The sequence below is a fragment of the Peromyscus eremicus genome, chromosome 8a, assembly GCF_949786415.1.
Source record: "Peromyscus eremicus chromosome 8a, PerEre_H2_v1, whole genome shotgun sequence".
Classification (NCBI taxonomy): Eukaryota; Metazoa; Chordata; class Mammalia; order Rodentia; family Cricetidae; genus Peromyscus; species Peromyscus eremicus.
In genome coordinates, this window is record NC_081423.1 from 68,629,750 (window position 1) to 68,650,264 (window position 20,515).

General features: G+C 42.6%; 1 protein-coding gene across 1 annotated transcript in view; it reads left to right on the forward strand.

The window, feature by feature from the left end:
- The window catches only part of Ppm1d (protein phosphatase, Mg2+/Mn2+ dependent 1D), a 38,551-nt gene that overhangs the window by 16,340 nt on the left and 1,696 nt on the right, over window positions 1-20,515 (forward strand). Inside the window, exons 3-5 of the mRNA XM_059271413.1 lie at window positions 5,093-5,217; window positions 12,898-13,088; window positions 15,474-15,716. Of these exons, the coding sequence (XP_059127396.1) occupies window positions 5,093-5,217; window positions 12,898-13,088; window positions 15,474-15,716 (559 nt within the window). The remainder of the gene's footprint in view (window positions 1-5,092; window positions 5,218-12,897; window positions 13,089-15,473; window positions 15,717-20,515) is intronic.

The window sequence follows — 20,515 nt, forward strand, 5'->3', positions numbered from 1 at the left end:
GTGTGTGTGTGTTTTGTCTTTCATTTACTAGTACTATGATATCTTTGTATGTGTGTGTGTGTGTGTGTGTGTGTGTGTGTGTGTGTGTGAGAGAGAGAGAGAGAGAGAGAGAGAGAGAGAGAGAGAGAGAGTCTCATGCATGCTAAGCAAGCACTTTACTGCTGGCTTTTATCCCCAGCCCTCCCATTTATTTATTTATTCATTCATTCATTTATTTATTCATTTATGCATTCATATATGTATGTACTTACTTATTTTTGAGACAAGATCTCACCATGTAGCTCTGGCTGTTCTGGAACTTATTATGTTAGCCTCAATTTCATAGAAATCTGCTTACTGGTTGGGATTAAAGGCATGTGCCACCACACCTGGCCCTAAAATTTTTTAAATTGATGCATTATTATATTTTTTGTCATTTCTGGAGGTCAGACCCAGGTCCTTCCACATGTTAGGCAGAATCTCTGCCACTGATTTGAGTCACTGGCCTCTCTGTTTGCTTGGTTGGTTTTTTGAGACAGGGTTTCTCTGTGTAGCCCTGGCTGTCCCGGGACTCATAGGCGTGTCACGTGTGTCTGTCTCTCTCTCTCTCTCTCTCTCTCTCTCTCTCTCTCTCTCTCTCTCTCTCTCAGATTTATTTTATTTATTATGTATACAGTGTGCTGCCTGCACATATCCCTGCACACCAGAAGAGGGCACCAGATCTCTCATTATAGATGGTTGTGATCCACCATGTGGTTCATGGGAATTGAACTCAGGACCTCTGGAACAGCAGCCAGTGCTCTTAACCTTTGAGCCATCTTTCCAGCCCCTCTAGTCTCTTACTACACATTTTTAGTATTGGTGGCCTGATACCTTCTTAGTTTTTTTTTTTGTGTGTGTGTGTGTGAAAATACTTTTCTAGATTGTTTTATATTTATTTATTTTTAATAATTTATGAACTGGTGTGAAGGTGTCAGATCCCTTGGAACTGGAATTACAGATAATTGTGAGCTGCCATGTGGGTGCTGGGAATTGAACCTGGGTCCTCTGGAAGAGCAGCCAGTGCTCTTAGCTGATGAGCCATCTCTCCGGCCCCTATTTTATTTATTTTTTAACTTGAATTCTTAAAGTTAAAGTTTTTTCATTTTTTAATAGCACTTAAAAAGAGTTTATAGTTTTTGCCTTTTCACTTAAAAAATACCATCTGGACAGTTGGACAAATGCTTTTTGCCATTTGGGAGCAGGTGTCTTTTTGCAGAAATGGAGCTGTTTTCTGGTAAGTTATTTCCTGTCTTCCCGCTGTCCCGACCTAGGCGGCTGGCCAGCACTCTGGTTTTGCAGCCTTCTGTTGATGCACAGTCGGCTCTCTGCATGTCAGCCTGGTCCTCTCCGCTCGCCTTTTAATACAGAGCGGCGGCGGCAGCAGCAGCAGCAGCAGGGCGTGCGGTGAGAGCAGTGTCTTGTAATGTTGCTCTGGTTTTAGACGTTTTTTCTTAAACAGTACCACTATTTGTTTTTCAAAGATCATACGATCCTTGCCGATGAAATTTCTAGAGAACTCCTAATATATTTGTGTTGGAGACAGCTACTGGAATTGCTTCCATGCGGAGGCTCACCTTGTCATTTGTAGTCTTTTAGAAAGAACACTTGGGTTTTAAGATGGCTCGAAGACAGAATGCTGGCCTCCGTTCTCTTTGTATTTCTCCTGTTTGATGTTCCTGTGAATGTCCAGTTCACAACATTCTCCCCATTTGAGTGTCAGCATTGAAGAAGCATGAGATGTGATTGCCTTTGGTCTTCTTACTTTCCTTGTCTTTAGAAATGAAAGTTGGACTTCTCCAAAAGGGTGAAGAATGAAGGAATTTGTGGAATTCTGCTCTATATTGACATTTACAGCTCTATGTTGATATTTCTGGTTCTTCTGTTCTTCTTTCAGTCTTTAACTGTGCTGTCGTCATATCATTGGTGACCTCTGGTCACATGTGAGTGCTTAAGTTTAATCAAAATAAAACTACAGAATGAGTTCCTCGTTTCCTACTTACAGTGTTTGCTAGCATTGTGCTTAGTGTAGGACAATGCGGAATGCACATTTCCCACTGTTGCTCAAACCTCTTGGCTTGACCTTTTTTTGTTGCTTGTCCTCTTTAGGTGAACCTGTCTTCTACTTTCTTTCTCCCTTTTAATCTTGTGTGGGATTGTGTGTGTCATGGAAAGTGTGTGGAGGTCAGAGGACAGTTAGGATGTTGGTTCCTGCCTTTGAGACAGGGTTTCTTTCCTGTTATTTCTGCTGAGTACACCATGCCAGGTGACCAGGAAGCTTCCAAGAGTTCTCCTGTCTCTATCTCCTAGCTCCCTGTAGGAGTGCTGGCATTTCAGACATCCCTGTGTCTGGGTCTGGCCAATTTTACATGGGTTCTGGAGATCTGGGTTTAGGTTGACAGGCTCGCACAGTGAGTACAGCGCTTCCATGTACTCAGCCGTCACTTCTACTGCATCCTGCTTGCTTGATCGTCCGGGTTTTCTTTCTTTCTTTCTTTCTTTCTTTCTTTCTTTCTTTCTTTCTTTCTGTCTTTCTTTCTTTCTTTCTTTTTTTTATTTGTTTATTTTTTTCTATTATCAGCTTGATGCAGTACAAATTCTTTTTTTTTTTTGGTTTTTCGAGACAGGGTTTCTCTGTGTAGCTTTGCGCCTTTCCTGGGACTCACTTGGTAGCCCAGGCTGGCCTCGAACTCACAGAGATCCGCCTGGCTCTGCCTCCCGAGTGCTGGGATTAAAGGCGTGAGCCACCACCGCCCGGCCAAATTCTTATCCTAATAGTGAAATGTTTCACTGAGGCTTGAGTAAAACCAAAACTTATTATAAGCCACAGTCATCCTAGGGTCCCCCCTTCTATATATATGTAGCCTCCCTGGTTCTGTGGGTTGCAGTCTGATTGTTCTTTGCTTTATATCTAGTATCCACTTATGAGTACATACCATGTTTGTCCTTCTGGGTTTGGGTTACCTCACTCAGGATGATTTTTTCTAGTTCCATCCATTTGCCTGCAAATTTCATGCTGTCATTGTTTTTCTCTGCTGAGTAGTACTCCATTGTGTATATGTACCACATTTTTTTTTTTTTTTTTTTTTTTGAGACAGGGTTTCTCTGTGTAGCTTTGTGCCTTTCCTGAAACTCACTTGGTAGTCCAGGCTGGCCTCGAACTCGCAGAGATCCGCCTGCCTCTGCCTCCCGAGTGCTGGGATTAAAGGCGTGCGCCACCACCGCCCGGCCTGTACCACATTTTCTTAATCCATTCTTCAGTTGACGGGCATCTAGGTTGTTTCCATAAATGGAAGAAAAAAAATTTTTTTAAACGATTTATTATATATAGTGTTCTATCTGCATGTATGTCTGCAGGCCAGAAGAGGGCACCAGATTTCATTGTAGATGGTTGTGAGCCATCTTGTGGTTGCTGGGAATTGAACTCAAGACCTCTAAGAGCACTGGCTGCTCTTAACCTCTGAGCCATCTCTCCAGCCCCGTTTGTTTGATTTTTAGAGACAGAGTTTCTCTGTAACAGCCCTGGCTGTCCTGGAACTCCCTTTGTAGACCAGGCTGGCCTTGAACTCACAGAGATCTTCTTACCTCTTCTCTTCCTCCTGAGTGCTGAGATTAAAGGTGTGCACCTTGGGAATGGAAATCAGGTGGTCAGGCTTGGTGGCAAGCACTTTTAACCCCAGAGCCATCTTGCTGGCCCCTCCCCTCAATTTTATTTGGAGATGGGTTCTCATGTTGTTTAGGTACCCTCACATTTTATGATCCTCCTGCTCAGTCTCCTTAGTGGGTAGGATTACAGGTGCCCACACCATCATATCTTGGGAACTGGTTTGTCTACCTGGTTTTTGAGAAGGTCTCTCACTTCGGGCTGTCCTTGTGTAGGCTGCATGGCCAGTGAGCTCCAGGGATCCTTACGTCTGCCTCCCCAGTCCTGCATTCATCCTAACCGTGTACTGTCAGCACCACCAGGCCTTGATTTTTTTTGGTTATTGAGGATAGAACTCAAATTTTCCTGTTTTCATGTCAGGCTCTTTATAGACTCAGCTCTTTCTAGCCCCTCTATTGGCATTTAAAAAAAAATCAGAAGGAACTGGAGAGATGGCTTAGCTGTTAAGAGCACTGGCTGCTCTTCAGAGGGCCTGAGTTCAATTCCCAGCAACCACACACTGGCTCACAACCATCTGTAATGAGATCTGATGCCCTCTTTTGGCATGCAAGTGTACATGCAGCTAATAAATCTTAAAAAAAAAATTAAGAGAATTTTTGTGTATGTGTGTGTCAGAGAGCATGACTCAGAGAAACTATGATTAATTTGAAATAAGGGTCAATTTTCTTTTAAGTAAATCCCATTCAGTCACACCAAGCACAGAATGAGCAACCATCACTATTATACTTTGATTTTTTTCCCCCAAAATAATTAATCTTACTTACAAAAGTTTTAGGTACCCTGTGGTGACTAACTCTTCTATATACTAATTAACGATTTTATTATTTTATGGCAAAGCTGTAGGAGGATTTTCCTATTCTGTGACTCCCAGATAAGTATCTATAAAGCTGTTCTCCAGGGCTAGTTTCATGCTTTGAAATATATAGGAATCTTGAATCCAAACAGGCTTTGAGCCTTCTGCCTCGACCTTCCAAGGAATGAGTCACCATGCGCAGCCCCTATTAGTCTTCAAGTCAGAAACAATTGCAGCTGACATTCTTTTGTTTCCTCATCTCCAAGAAACTGGAGAACCCTTTTAAATGTGTCTTCTGTAAATGCTTTCCATTTTCTGAGTCGTTTTGACCTTTCCTGCTATTGGAATCCTGTCATTCTGTGCTTTTCTTTGTCCTAGCTCTTCATTTTCATATTGTTTGCAGTTGGTTCTGTTTGGCCTACTCTAGTCAAATTCCTTTCATGTAAATCTTACCCTGTTTTGTTTGTCTTTTTATAGCAGGAAGCTTGGCTTATTATATCTTTGTACTTGAAACGTCATTTTATGATAATGTAATCTCATTTTATTAATTCCTTACATATCAGGCTTGGTTATATTTTAATCATTTAGACTACTTGTGAACTTTATTCCCTTTTCAGTGTGATGAACAAGTCTGGAGTGAATCGTGTAGTTTGGAAAAGACCTCGGCTCTCTCACAGTGGACCTGTTAGAAGGAGCACAGTCATTGATCAGATTCCTTTTCTGGCTGTAGCAAGAGCACTTGGTAAGATGATTTATACTTGGTAAAAGCACGCTGTATTTTCTGCACTATACGTGGTAAAAGAACAGATGATATGGAGAGCTGAGGTTTTACATGGTAAGATGAGAGCTGCTGAAAGTCCTCGAAATGGGCGCTAAGAGTTCAGATACAATTCCAGCACCGCTTGTTCTTGGCTTAGGATTTGTGTTGGAGGTCTTGCTGGATTTCAACACTCACTCAGATGCATGTATATCATATATATATACACATGCGTGCCCATCCAGGCTTGATGCTAGAATTAAAACTGTTTTTCAGTACTCTTGCTCACTTCAGCCCTTAGCATTCTTAGGCTTCAGCAGTTTTTGTTTGTTTGTTCACTTTTTAGCTAAATAAATTGTCCATGCCAAAATAAAATTTTTTTTTTGTAGATCTGGTTTTAGAATGAAGACTAGAATTTTTTTGTTTTGCTTTGCTTGTTTTTATTTATTTTTGAACAAATAAAAAAATTGAGAGAGAACTCACAAGAGTAGGAGGGGTGCAGTGGGAAGAATATCCTTGTTTTGTTTTGTTTTTGAGACGGTCTCACTATAGCTAAGGCTGGCCTGATAGCACTGTATGGCCCTGTGTGGCCTTGTCCTCATGATGGTTCTTCTACTTCAGCCTCCCAAGTGGCTGAGCTTGTAGGTGGGACTCACCACACATTGCTGAGACTAGAGAATTACAGCTACTGAAATACTTGCTTTGGCTACCCTACATGAGGATAGTTTTTCTAAAGAAAATTCTTGGGGCTAGAGAGATGGCTCAGCAGTTAAGAGCACTGACTGCTCTTCTAGTGGTCCTGGGTTCAGTTTCCAGTACCCACATGGTGGCTCACAGCTGTTTGTAACTCCAGTTCAGGGGATCCGACACCCTCACACAGATAAACATGCAGGCAAAACACCAATGCATGTAAAATTAAAGAAATTCTCTGAGAAAATACCAATTTATTTCTGCTAAGTAGATACCCGAGTACGCTGGTATCAGGTGTTTTGGTAGGCTTTGGAGATGTAATGCAGATAGACAGACTGTTGTCATAGAATAAAGCCATGTAGTTAGGGAGTTCCAGTAGGCAATGAAGAAGTAATGAAGTCATTTTAGATTAGGAAATACCTTGAAAGGAAGAAAACAGTGCTGCAATAAAGAAGAATTTAGAAAGGAAAAGTACTTTACACAGTGTGACTGAAATGCCACTTTTAGGGAATACTACTTTAGCTGCAACTTTAAAGTAGGGAATGGACTGGTTTTGTGAAAAATATTTCAGGTATGGATCCTGATGTGGAGAAGATTGTACAGTCTATCAGGAATTTTCAAATTTCTGGAATTGGGCTGGGCTTGTGGCTCAGTTGCTAGACCTGCCTAGCCACATACAAAGCCCAGAGTTCCATCCCAGTACTGAATAAACTAGGAGTCATGGTATATACATGTAATCTCAGTACTTAGGAGGTGGAGACAGAAGGATCAGAAGTTCAAGGTTATCTTCAATAACATAATGAGTTTGACTCAAGGTCTATTGGTACACAAGACAGCCGGTCTCAAAAATGAACAAAAAGGCTGCAGTTGGTGAGGTAGACATGATGAGTTGCAGTCAGAGCACAGGCACACTAAAAGTATTGTGGTTTTAAGACTAGATAATAAAAATTAAACTGTAAGAGATAGTTGAATGTTGCATGCCTCCCAGTGTGTGATGTACTGAGGAGGACATAATATCCTTTATGTACTGTTCTCTTCAAAAATGGGAAAGCTCAGTCTAGATTAAAGGAGTCTAGAGAAATGTCCCACACTGGGTGAAGTGGCTCATGCCTTTAATTCCAGGAGGCAAATTTGGGTAGGCAGATCTCTGTGAGTTCAAGGCCAGCTTGGTCTACTGGAGTTTCATGTTGGCTGGGACCCTGCCTCAATAATAAACAATTATGTTACAGGTAAATACTATCTGGAGCATAATGTGATGGCTCATGCCTGTAATCCCAGCATTCAGAAAGCAGAGGGAAAAGGATTCTTCAGGTTTGAGACTAGCCCAGTCAGTGAGTTCTTGGTTAGCTAGAACTACATAGTGAGATTCTGTCTCCAAAACCCAAAAATACTGGGCCAAGGAAATGGCCCAGTAAAGCTAAAGGTTAAAGGTGCTTTGTCTCTGGGTCCCACGTGGTTGGAGAGAGAGCCCCTCCCTCAAGTTGTCCTCAGATCTCCATGTGCGTCTCCTGGCACATGTACACCCCCACCCGTGTGTGCACACGTATCCAAATAAATACAATGGAAGAATGTTTAAAAACAACTGACAAATAGTTGATATGCATATGGAAAACCGTTAACTTCACTAGCTATAAGAGAAATGAGGATCAAAACTACATTGAGATCTCATCTTACTCCAGTCAGAATGATAGTCCTGTAGAAAAGTCAAATACATGAGGATGTGGACTAAACAATAGGGAAAATGTCAAAAAGTAGTTGAATCTACTAGATAAGTATTGGGTCTTCTTTGTCTTTTGTTTTGTTGAGACAGGGTTTCTCTGCGTAGCCCTGGCTGTCCTGAAACTTACTCTGTATATCAGGATGGTCTCAAACTGACAGAGATCTGCCTGACACAGCCTCCTGAGTGCTGGGATTAAAGGCATGCACCACCACCCGCCTTTGTCTTACTTTTTATTTTTGACAGTTTTATCACTGTGTATAATGTGTTTTGCTCATCCTTATTCCTTTTGTCGTGCCCCCCCCACGTCTGTGTGTATGTGCACATGTGCAGGTGTGTGGTCCACTGAGTTTAACTGGCATTGCTTGCATGAGCATGGGTAATCGCTGCTTATTGGAATGTGCACAACTTCCCAGCAGCTGTGTCACTGAAGAAAACATTGCCCATTCCCAGCAACCTTTAACTGCCAGTGGCGCCTCAGAGACGGGTGGGGTGTTGCATTGTTTTTTTTCTTTTTCTTTCTTTTTTTTTTTTCCGAGACAGGGTTTCTCTGTGTAGCTTTGCTCCTTTCCTGGATCTTGCTCTGTAGATCAGGCTGGCCTCGAACTCACAGAGATCCGCCTGCCTCTGCCTCCCGAGTGCTGGGATTAAAGGTGTGCGCCACCACCGCCCAGCTGTTTTTTGGTTTTTTGAGACAGGGTTTCAATGTGTAGCTTTGGAGCCTGTCCTGGAACTCACTCTGTAGCCCAGGCTGGCCTCCAACCCACAGAGATCCACCTGGCTCTGCCTCCCAAGTACTGGGATCAAAGGTGTGTGCCACCACCACCCAACATTGTATTCTGTTTTGATATTTGTAATTGTGTTTGTTTTGAGGCAGGGTCTCACTGTGTAGCCTAGTCTAGCCTCCACTTCATGATCATTTAGCTTCTGATTTCTGAGAACTGAGATTAGAGGTGTGTGTTTCCACACCTAGACACATCTGCAACTTTTTGTTTGTTTGTTTTTTGAGATAGTGTCTTGATGTGAAGCCCTAGAAAGCGTAGCAGTCACTTTAGACAAGGGTTCTCAACCTTCCTGATGCTTCGACCCTTTAATGCAGTCCCTCATGTTGTGGGGACCCCAACCATAAAATTATTTTCGTTGCTACTTTATAACTAATTTTGCTACTGTTATGAATCATAATATAAACATCTGATATGCAATGATTGTGAAGGGTTGTGTGGGCCCTGATGGTGTTGTGACCCACAGGTGAGAACCACTGCTTTAGAGATGACTCTGACCTTGAATTTACTTTATAGTCTAGTCTGAACTTATATTGACTTGACTTTATAGTCTAGTCTTGCCTTGAATCCTCCTGCCTCATTCTTTGGGTGTGTACTGTCACACCCAACTGATTTTTTGCCATTTTAGTTGATAAGTCATGAGTTATAATAAAACTGTTATGTGTGCCTTGACCATAACAATTTCAAAATCAGGAGGCAGGTGCAGTGCCTCTAATTTCAGCATTTATGGGGTTGGGGATTTAGCTTAGTGGTAGAGCACTTGCCTAGCAAGCGCAAGGCCCTAGGTTCGATCCTCGGCTCAAAAAAAAAAAAAAAAAAAAATTCAGCATTTATGTAGGCTAAGACCAGGAGATGTGAGGCTAGCCCAGTGAGATTTGCCTCAAACAACACCCCTCCCCCACCCAAAAATAAGTAATGCATTTGAGGCTGAGACTATAGCCTAGTTGTAGATTGCTTGCCTAACACGTCCAGGGCCCAACTTTGATCCCCCACACTTCATCCCACCACATAGGAGGCACATCGGTTGTTAATGAGTCGTTTGTTGTTCTTTTCAGTGCTAGATTGATCTTGAGGCCTTACATATACCAGACAGGTGTTCTCAACCCCTGAACTCTGCCCATGGCTCTGAAGCCAGTTAGGGGACTGGCTGTAAGATCAATGTGTAGTGCTGTGTGTATGAAATACAGTAAGTACAAGATCTTTATCCTCATGAGCTAAGGAAGGGAAAGGCATTCATCAAGTGATTGTTTGCCTGGAGAGCTGAGCTGTTAACTATTTATATCTCCGCTGTCCTTTTCACCAGGGAAGTGTAGGCAGGAGGCTGAGTTCAAGACCAGTCTGGGCTACCTAATGAAATTTTGTTTTAAAAATGAGAAGAAACAAACAAGCAAAAAAACTAAACAAACAAACAAACAAACAAACAAACAAACAAAAACTGAGGGAAAAGATTGACAGTGGTTGAACCCTTCCCTGGCCTGACCTAGGTCTTGGGTTGACCTCACAATGAGAAGAGACAGAAGGGTTTGTCGCATACATTTACAGAGTCGTGTAGCCGGCACCATCCCTCAACTGTGTGTGCTCACGCCTATGGAGGCCTGATGGCTAAAGAGTAGGTGCACACATGCCACAGTGCTCTCCCGGGGGTTAGAGAACATCTCCCCAGCTTTTCCTCCATCGTGTGGGTGCTAGGATGTCAGGCTTGGTGGTGAGTGCTTTTACCCACCAAATCATCTCATTGACTCCCCTTCCTTCCTTCCTTCCTTCCTTCCTTCCTTCCTTCCTCCCTCCCTCCCTCCCTCCCTCCCTCCCTCTCTCCCTTCCTTCCTTCCTTCCTTTTTTTTTTTAAAGATGTGGTCTCATATAGTACAGGCTAACTTGAAGAACTGACTGTATGGTTGAGCTAGCCTAAGACTTGATTCTCCTGCCTTCACTTCACAAGTGTTGGTATTATAAGCAATGACTGTTCACCATTACTGGCTTCAAGATTTATGTTATAACAGGTTATTTTAATTATAGTTTTGAGACTAGATCACTGGAACTGATATAGGTCAGCCACAGGGTGGAGGCAGGCAGCCACAGAGTTGATGGCATTTTGGGGGAAGTTGGTTGGTGGTCTGACATTTGCTTTGCTGGTTTTCTTTAGACTTGCTAGCTTAGCTGTGAGATGCCACACCCAGGATCTAGCAAAGAGCTCTCTGGAACTGGAGGAACTGATCCTGGTGTCCTTTCAGCGCCCTCTACTGAGGGAAAAGGGGAAATGAGCTCACCAAGGAGGCAACTACCTGCCAATGCTGGAGGCTCCTCCTTTGAACATCAGAAATGATATTCTGTGATGTAGTAAGCATGAATTGTGATGAATTTAAAAATTCAGACTGTAGGCCAGGCGGCGTTGGTGCATGCCTTTAATCCCAGCACTCGGGAGGCAGAGCCAGGTGGATCTCTGAGTTCGAGGCCAGCCTGGTCTACAGAGTGAGATCCAGGACAGGCACCAAAACTACACGGAGAAACCCTGTCTTAAAAAACAAAAACAAACAAACAAAATTTTTTACTAATGAATTTTTAGGTAACTCTTGAGAATCCTGTCTTCTGTGTGTTGGGTGCATACTGCCCTTTTACGTTCTTTGTTTCCTTTTTGTTTTTAATTTTTTTTTTTTCAAGACAGGGTTTTTCTGTGTAGCTCTGACTGTCCTGGATCTCGCTCTGTAGACCAGGCTGGCCTCAAATTCACAGAGATCCGCCTGGCTCTGCTTCCTGAGTGCTGGGATTAAAGGGTGTGCGCCACCATGCCCGGTGTGAAATTGGCCTGCTTCTAAGTGCCTCTTCTGTAGTCTGCTCTAAAATTCTTTTTAAAAATTTTATGTGTATGGTTATTTTCCTTGCACATATGTCTATGTACCATGTATATGTCCAGTGCCCTCAGAGGCCAGAAGAGAGTTTTCAGATCCCATGAGACTGGAGTTACTGATTGTGAGCTACCATGTGAATACTGGGAATTGAACTGTAATCCTATGTAAGAACAGCCAATGGGCTCTTCACTACTGGGACATCTCTCCAACCCTCTCTTTCTGTCTTCTTCTTCTTTTTTTTTTTTTTTTTTTGGTTTTTCGAGACAGGGTTTCTCTGTGTAGCTCTGCGCCTTTCCTGGAACTCACTTTGGAGACCAGGCTGGCCTCGAACTCACAGAGATCCGCCTGGTTCTGCCTCCCGAGTGCTGGGATTAAAGGCGTGCGCTACCACCGCCCGTCTCTTTCTGTCTTCTTAATGTCCATTCTTAAAAAAGAAATTTATATATGTATTTGTATATGTGCATGCATGCCACAGCACACACGTGGAGGTCAGAGGACAACTTTTTTTTTTTTTTTTTTTTGGTTTTTTGAGACAGGGTTTCTCTGTGTAGCTTTGCGCCTTTTCCTGGAACTCACTTGGTAGCCCAGGCTGGCCTCGAACTCACAGAGATCCGCCTGGCTCTGCCTCCCGAGTGCTGGGATTAAAGGCGTGCGCCACCACCGCCCAGCAAGAGGACAACTTTTGAGAGTCACTTCTCTCCTTCCACTGTGTGGGTCCCAGGGATTAAACTCAGGTTGTCAGGTTTGGCAGCAGTCACCCTTGGCCATTGAATCATCTCACTGGCCTAGTGCCTGCCTATTAATCTATGTTACTCATATTAAATTTTTTTAATTAAGAAAGAAAAAGGCATTCCCTAGGAGGAAGTGGGCTGAGAAAAAGGTAGCCATTCAAAAGCAAAATAATTTATTTGGGTTTTCTATGTACAGATGATATTACCCATGAATAATTCCCTCCTATTCAGTTTACCTGTATTTTTATTATCCTACTGGACTGAGAAGGAACTCCAGTGTATATTAGAAGTGTCAGTCAAGGGATAGTTTTCTTTTTCATTGTTGTTTAAAAAAGTTAAAAGATATATACTAATGATTTAGCTCTGATTCTAGGGATCAAACCCAGGTCTTTGCACATGCTCAGCAAGCACTCTTGTTTCTGATGTGTATCTCCACCCCATGGCCTAGTTTTGATTGAAATGTTTTAAGTATGTCTGTACTTTGAGAAATTGTCTCCCATGCCCACTTGTCTGCATTCTACACACCCCCTCTGCCATTCGTCCCCATTGTTTCCCCTAGACAGTTTCATTCGAGTGATTCCATAAATGCATGCTCTTATGTACCTGCTTAAAATCTAGGCGCCACAAATGAGAGAAAACGTGGGATCTTCTGAGACTGCTTAGTTCATCTTGCATTTTTCTTTAGCACTGCTTTAAGGTTAAGGAAGCTGTTTGCTGCAAATCCCCTTGCTAGTTCTTCAGCATGTCGAGGGACTTCTCTTGTTCCTAGTCTGTTTGCATGGGTTTTGGATATTGTCAGGGCTGTTCTGCACCTATGGGAGAGGGACCTGGGGATTCTGCTGATGTGACACTCTTATCTTGAAAGTAATAATTACTGCATCTTCTGTTCCTTCACCCAGGTGACTTGTGGAGCTATGATTTCTTCAGTGGCAAGTTTGTGGTGTCACCTGAACCAGACACAAGTGTCCACACTCTTGACCCCCAGAAGCACAAGTATATTATCCTGGGAAGTGATGGGCTTTGGAATATGATTCCACCTCAAGATGCCATCTCCATGTGCCAAGACCAGGAGGAGAAAAAATGCTTAATGGTGAGAAGTGACTCAGTGGTTTGATATTGTCTGAAATGTTTGGGTCGTTTTGTCTGTGGTCGTGAGTCTAGCTAAAGGATGTTCATCTTGTGTCTTGTCATTCTGAACAAATCTCATAACCATTTCCAGTGACTGTCCTCCTTTTCCCATGCGCCTTTCAACCGCTGGGCTTTTTTGTTTCCATGTACTTGCCTACTTTGGATATTTCCTATAAGTATGATCATATACTACAGGGCCTTTTTTATCTAGCATTCACTTAGCATAATGTGTAGAGTGGTGTTGGTTCTCTGGCACTAAGGATTGGGTTCAGAATGTAACAGATGCTAGGCAAGTGAGTTAGCCCTGAGCTGCACCACCAGCCTTTTTTTTGTTTTTTTATTTTTATTTTTGACTTTTCTAAGATAGGGTCTCTCTTGAATTGTTTGGGTTGTTTGGGTTGACTAGAATTTGGGTCTAATTTTGGGATTAATCCTCCTGCTTTACCTTCTTGGAGTTAAGATTGCGAGCATGCACCACCGTGCCTCATGTTCAGTCCTCAGCACGTAGTAAGGCAGACAGACAGACTGTATAAATATCAATCTCATCAAATTGTGAGTTTGTTAAAGCTAAGACCTGTTGAAGTCCATTTTTATTACCCAGAGACTTAGTGTTTTGTAGTTAGTGGTTACGGGATAACAAAAATGAGATAACTTGTGGGGTGGTGGTGGCGGCGCCTTTATCTCAGCACTCTGGGAGGCAGAGGAGAGGCAGGTGGCCTGGTAGACATAGTGAGTTAGTTCCAGGACAGCATGAGTTGTATAGGGAGACCCTGTCTCAAAACCAACCAACCAACCAACCCACACCCAAGATTTGTGTGGAATTATTTTTCTCCATGGAGCTTTGCTGGGACGTAAAGCAGATCTGCTGAAAAAGTGAAAGGCAAAGGAATCCTTGACAGTGAATCCTCCTGATGGCTGGTGTTGCCATGCTGAACCCTGTGTCCTGAAGAGTTTGGGAATTCAGGAATTAGTGGTCAACACTGGCACTGCCGTTGGTCAGTTTAGATGCATACTTTACACCTTGTAGTTGGTTTGGTTTGGTTTTTTTGAGGCAGGCTCTCATATAGCCCAGTCTGGTTTCAGATTCAAGGAGCTGAGGCTGGCCTTGCACTCCTGATCTTCCTGCCTTCCTAAGTGGTAGGATTCCCAAGTGTGCACCATCATGCATGTCTTGCCTTTTTACATCACTGAAATTAGAATCCTTTTTCCAAACGGTGTATAATAATTTCATAGGCAGTGATTTTTCCTTTTATGGTACATAAAATGTTTCTGTAACTCAAAGCTCATGATACTCCACATTAAAACCACTTCTAAGTGTAGTAGTGAGCATCTGTAATCATGGTACCTGGGACATGAGGCGGGAAGACCGCCAGTTCCAGGCCAGCCTGGGCTACACAGTGAGCTCTAGGATGGATGTTCTAGGCTATCTCTGTGAGTTATCAGTGTGGGTCCCTGGTCTTGGGCACCAGTGATCTTTCTCCCGTTTCCTGAGTAGCTGGCACTACTGGTACATGTCACCATGGTTGGCTCAGAAGCTCCGCTTTTGGAGGAGATTGGCTTCTGCAGCATTTTTTCTACCATGCCTAATGGTCTTATTTATTAATTATATTTATAGTAGCTTACTCCCTTTTAAAGATTATGTCTCTGTAACTTTCCTAAAGTTAGAGATAAAAATACCAGAATGAACGCTTGTTGCTGTTTGTTTTGAAGTAGGTCTCCCTGTATATCCCAGGCTAGTGGTTCCTCTTCTTCAGCCTCTCCAGTGCTGAGATTAGAGGCTTGTACCCTTATACCTGGCACACGTGTGCCAAATTTAACCACAAGATTTATTTTTTTTATTTTTGAGGCTGGGTCTCTATAGCTCTGGCTGTCCTGGAACTTACCAGGCTGGCCTGAAACTCATAGAGATCTGCCTATCTCTGTCTTGGAGTGCTGGGATTAAAGGCATGCACCACTTGCCCTGCCAACTTTATTTTATTTTTTAAATTTACAGATACATTATTTTACCATGATTATAGAGATTTTGGATAGTGTTGAGAATTGAATTTTATTTAACTTATTTGGTCACACAGTATTGTTTTTAATAATTTTTTTACATTTTTGTTGTGGTTATGCATGTGGTTTTGCATGTGTGTTTGTCAGAGAATAACTTGAAGGGGCGCTAGTCCCTCCTACTGTGTGGGTTTAGGGGACTGAACTGGAGAAATTGAATCATTAGGCTTGATGACAGACACTTTCACCCATTGAGGCATCTCACTAAATCCACCTAGGTTCTTAATTTGATACATATGTGTTGGTAAGTCAACGAGAGTTAATGCTCTTCTTCCCCTTGTTCTTTTAAATACAGGGTGAACAAGGACAGTCCTGTGCCAAAATGCTTGTGAATCGAGCGCTTGGCCGCTGGAGGCAACGCATGCTCCGTGCAGATAACACGAGTGCCATCGTAATCTGCATCTCTCCAGGAGTAGACAGTCAGGGGAACTTCACCAATGAAGATGAGCTCTTTCTGAACCTGACTGATAGCCCTACTTATAACAGCCAAGAAACCTGTGTGATGACTCCTTCCCCAAGTTCTACACCACCAGTCAAGGTATTCAGTGCTACAGGGGTAGGTGTGTGTGTGTGTGTGTGTGTGTGTGTGTGTGTGTGTGTGTGTGCGCGCGCGCGCGCGCGCGCGCGCGCGCAAATATGTAGGCCAGAGGTCAACCTTGGCTCTTTCCTTAGATGTCATCTAGGTTTCTGAGACATGGGGCTTAACCACATAGTTTAGACTGGCTGGTCAACAAGTCACAGGCTTTCTGTACCTTCCCAGCCTGAGATTACAACCATGTGCACCATGCCTTGCCATTTATGTGGATGCTGGGGATCAAAACTCAGGTCTTAATGCTTACACAGGAAACACTTTCCCTGCCTGAGAGTTCCCCAGCCCATTTCTACAGTTTGAAAGTTATGTTAGGCCGGGTGGTGGCGGCACACCCCTTTAATCCTGGCACTTGGGAGGCAGAGGAGACAGATCTTTGTGAGTTCGAGGCCAGCCTGGTTTACAAAGAGTTCCAGGTGGCTGGAGAGATGGCTCAGAGGTTAAGAGCACTAGCTGTTCTTCCAGAGGACCTGAGTTCAGTTCCCAGCACCCACATGGTGGCCCACAACCCTCTGTAATGAGATCTGGCTCCCTCTTCTGGCCTGCAGGGATACACGCAAACAACACTGTACACATAATAGATAAATAAATAAATAAATCTTAAAAAAAAAAAAAAAAAAAGAGAGTTCCAGGACAGGCTCCAAAGCTACACAGAGAAACCCTATCTTGGGAAAAAAAAAAAAAAAAAAAAAAAAAAGCCCTCCCCCAAAGAAAAGGGAAGTTATGTTAGTGTTACATAAAATTCATGCTTAGAGTATTTATTTTATTGTGTGTTTGTGTTATTTACTTTTCTATTGCTGATAAAACACCATGACCAAGACAACTTATAAAAGGAAGTGTTTAATTTGGCTTATAGTTACAGAGGATTAGAGTCCATGATGGCGGAGTGAAAGAACAGCTGAAAGCTCTTTTTTTTTTTTTCTTGATTATTTCATTTTTATGTGTATGAGTGTTTTGCTTGAATGTATGTCTGTTCACTTTGTGCATACCTGGTGCCCTGGGAGGTTAGAAGAGAGCATTGGATCCCCTGGAGCTGGAAATATGGATAGTTGTGAATTGAATCTGAGTCCTCTGGAATACAAGTTCTCTTGACTGCTGAGCCATTTGTCAGCCCTGGGAGTCTCTCAAGTCTTTTGAAACCTCAAAGTCTACCCTCAGTGACACACATCCTCCAACCAGATCACACCTCCTAATTCTCCCTAAACAGTTCTACCAGTTTGTTTGTTTGTTTGTTTGTTTTGAGATAGAGTTTCTGTGTGTAGCCCTAGCTGTCCTGAAACTGGCTCTGTAGACCTGCCTGTCTCTGCCTCCCAAGTGTCAGAATTAAAGGTTTGTGTCCCCCCACAAAGTCTCAAGTATGTAGCCCTTGGTGACCTCAGACTAATTGTGTAGTTTAGGATGACCTTGAATTCCTGGTCCTCAAGTGCTGGGATTACATTTATCTACAATCATACCTGGTTAATTAAAACAGAAATTTAGATTTTAATTAAATTCAAGAAAATGATGGATCTTTGCTATATAATTTATTTCTTGCAAGAATCCCTTTCCCTCTGCCCAGATATATAGGCAGGTCTTTGTGAATGCTGGGTACATTGCCCCTAAGCCATGTCCTCAGTTCTTTAGAGAGCTGTCCTCATACAGGATTAATTGAAGCTTGTTATATGTATATAACTTAATAAAAAAATGATTGTGGTCACTGATAAACAACATGTAGAATTTATTGATCCCTTTTATGAATCTATGAATATTTGTAAAACATTTATATTTTGTGAAGCACTACACAAGCATCCACTGCTGAGTTCTATCCTAGTTCATTTCTTTGGGCTGGCCTTGAACTTAATGTATAGCCTAGGCTCACTTTGAACTTGTGGTCCTCCTGTCTTAGACTCCTGAATAGCTATGATCACAGGCTTGTAACTTAGATCAAAGTGATTTTTTTTCCCCTGTGCTGGACATCAAACAAGGCAAGCATTTTGCCACAGAGTTGCACTCTTAACCTTTACTCTAATTTTCTTTTTTTTTGGTTTGTTTTTTTCTTTCATTTTTTTTTTCTCAAAAGATTTATTTATTTATTATGTATACAGTGTTCTGCCTGCATGTATGACTGCAAGCCAGAAGAGGGCACCAGATCTCATTACGGATGGTTGTGAGACACCATATGGTTGCTGGGAATTGAACTCAGGACCTCTGGAAGAGCAGCCAGTGCTCTTAACCTCTGAGCCATCTCTCCAGCCCCCAGTTTGTTTTTTTTTTTTGAGACAGGGTTTCTCTGTGTAGAGCTGACTGTCCTGGAACTCGCTCTGTAGACCAGGCTAGCCTTGGACTCAAAGAGATCTGCTTGCCTCTGCCTCCCAAATACTGTGATTAAATTCATGCACCACCATGCCCAGCTTCTTTGTAAATTTATTGCTGTGTGGGTGTGTATCCCACAGTGTATGTGGAGGTCAGAGGACAACTTTGTGGAGCTGTTTTTCTCCTCTTGATTTTATGTGGGTTCTGGGAATTGAACTAAGTTTGCCAGGCTTTTATGTTGAAAGCATCTTTGCCTTACATACTGAACTATCTCACCAGCCCATAGCACTTAAAAATCAAAATTTTTGTTTATTTGATGTTAGTTTTTTAAAATAGGGTCTTCTGTATCACAGGCTAGCTTCAAACTCTTTCTATACCTGAAGCTGGCTGTGAACTCCTGATTATTTTGCCTTCATCTCTTAAGTGCTGGCATTACAGGTGTGCACTTGCACACTTGGCTTGCTTAAAATAAATTTCATGTTAGAGGTTTCTTTCCAAGGCAGGCATGGTTGTCTTAGACAGCTGGGGTAGAAGGATCATGGATTCAAGGAAAATTACATTCCTTTCTTGTTCCCTAACAACTCATGTAGTGACTCCTGCTGTAATTCCAGAACCTGGGGGGATTAGACAGGAGGATCACTGCAAGTCTGAGACCATTGGGCTACAGAGTGAGATACTGTCACAACAAAAATTTCTTAGCATGTGATCTCATGGAGTGTCTTGGGTAATATTAGCAATATCCTCTCTTGGAAAGGAGGAGGAGGGATTTGAGAGATGTCTCAGTGGGCAAAAAGCTTGATGTGTAAGCACGATGATTTGTTTACGAATCCCCAGAATCCGTGGGAAAGTTGAACATACAGCCGGAACATTTGTAATCCTAGCACCACTGTGGGGAGATGGAATGCAGAGAAAGGGGAATCCCTGGAATCATGGGCCAGCTAGCCTGGTATACAGAACAGAAAACAAAAACAAAGTGGCTTTTTTTGTTTGTTTGTTTGTTTTGGTTTGGTTTGGTTTGGTTTGGTTTTTCGAGACAGGGTTTCTCTGTGTAGCTTTGCGCCTTTCCTGGAACTCTCTCTGTAGCCCAGGCTGGCCTGGAACTCACAGAGATCTGCCTGGCTCTGCCTCCCGAGTGCTGGGATTAAAGACGTGCGCCACCACTGCCCGGCCACAAAGTGGCTTTATCTCGAACAAGGTGGAAGTCTAAACCAACACCCAAGGTTACCCTCTGACTTTCACTTGTGCCATGACACACAAGCACATGCACTCACACACAGGAATGTCCACACACATATACTGTATATAAGTATATATTACACACAAACCTGGCATGATGTCATACATGTGTAATCCTAGTGTTTGGGAAGCTGGGATAGGCCATCTCAAGTTCAAGGGCCGTATGGAGAGTTTGAGATGACTTTAGGCTACATAGTGAGACTCTGTCTCCAAAAAAGAAAAGTCTACTGCCATTCTTTTTTGTTGTTGTTAAAGATTTATTTATTATGTATACAGTGAGTGTTCTGCCTGCAGGCCAGAAGAGGGCACCAGATCTCATTGTAGATGGTTGTGAGCTGCCATGTGGTTACTGGGCATTGAACTTAGGACCTCTGGTAGAGCAGCCAGTGCTCTTAACTAACTCTGAGCCATCTCTCCAGCCCTATCTATTGCCATTCTTAGCTAAGGTCCCTTCGTAAGCTGTTTTGTCAGTTGATGTCTGGTGTCTGATGTTTGTGGGATGGGCAGATTACTATCTGAGTTTTCATTATGGTGTAAGTGCTTTAATTTTGTACTTTACATTTTCCACATGGATAATAGTCACAAATAGGGTTTAGGAAGGGGCACTGGAGAGATGGCGCAGTGGTTAAGAGCACTGACTGCTCTTCCAAAGGACCAGGGTTCAGTTCCCAGCACCCATATGGCAGCTCACAACTGTCTGTAACACCAGTTCCAGGGGACCTACACACAGACAAAACACCAATACACATAAAATAAAAAATAAATAAATTATAAAAAAAAGAATTTAGGAAGGAAAAAAATTTTAAAAAGAAAACTTTAGAAAATTTTCACTGATAGTGAGATCCCTCCATCACCAATGTTTAAGCTAGCCAGTTTTAACACATTTTTGTCAAGAGGCCATTTAGAGAACTGGGGATGTAGCTGGAATTGCAGAGAGCTTTCCTAGCATACATGAAACCCTGGGCTTGGTTCTTTGTACTATATAAATCTGAGCGTTGTCCTGTTCCTGAAATCTAGCACTAGTAAGTAGAGGCAGGAGAATCAGAAATTCAGAGTCATCCTTACTTATATAGCAAGTTCAAGTCCAGCTTGGATTACATGACACACTGTCCCCAGTTTTTTTCTAAAAAACTTACACACACACACACACACACACACACACGTTTTTGAAAAGTGTAGTTAACATAAAATTTTAATTTCATTTATTTTGTGTGTACATA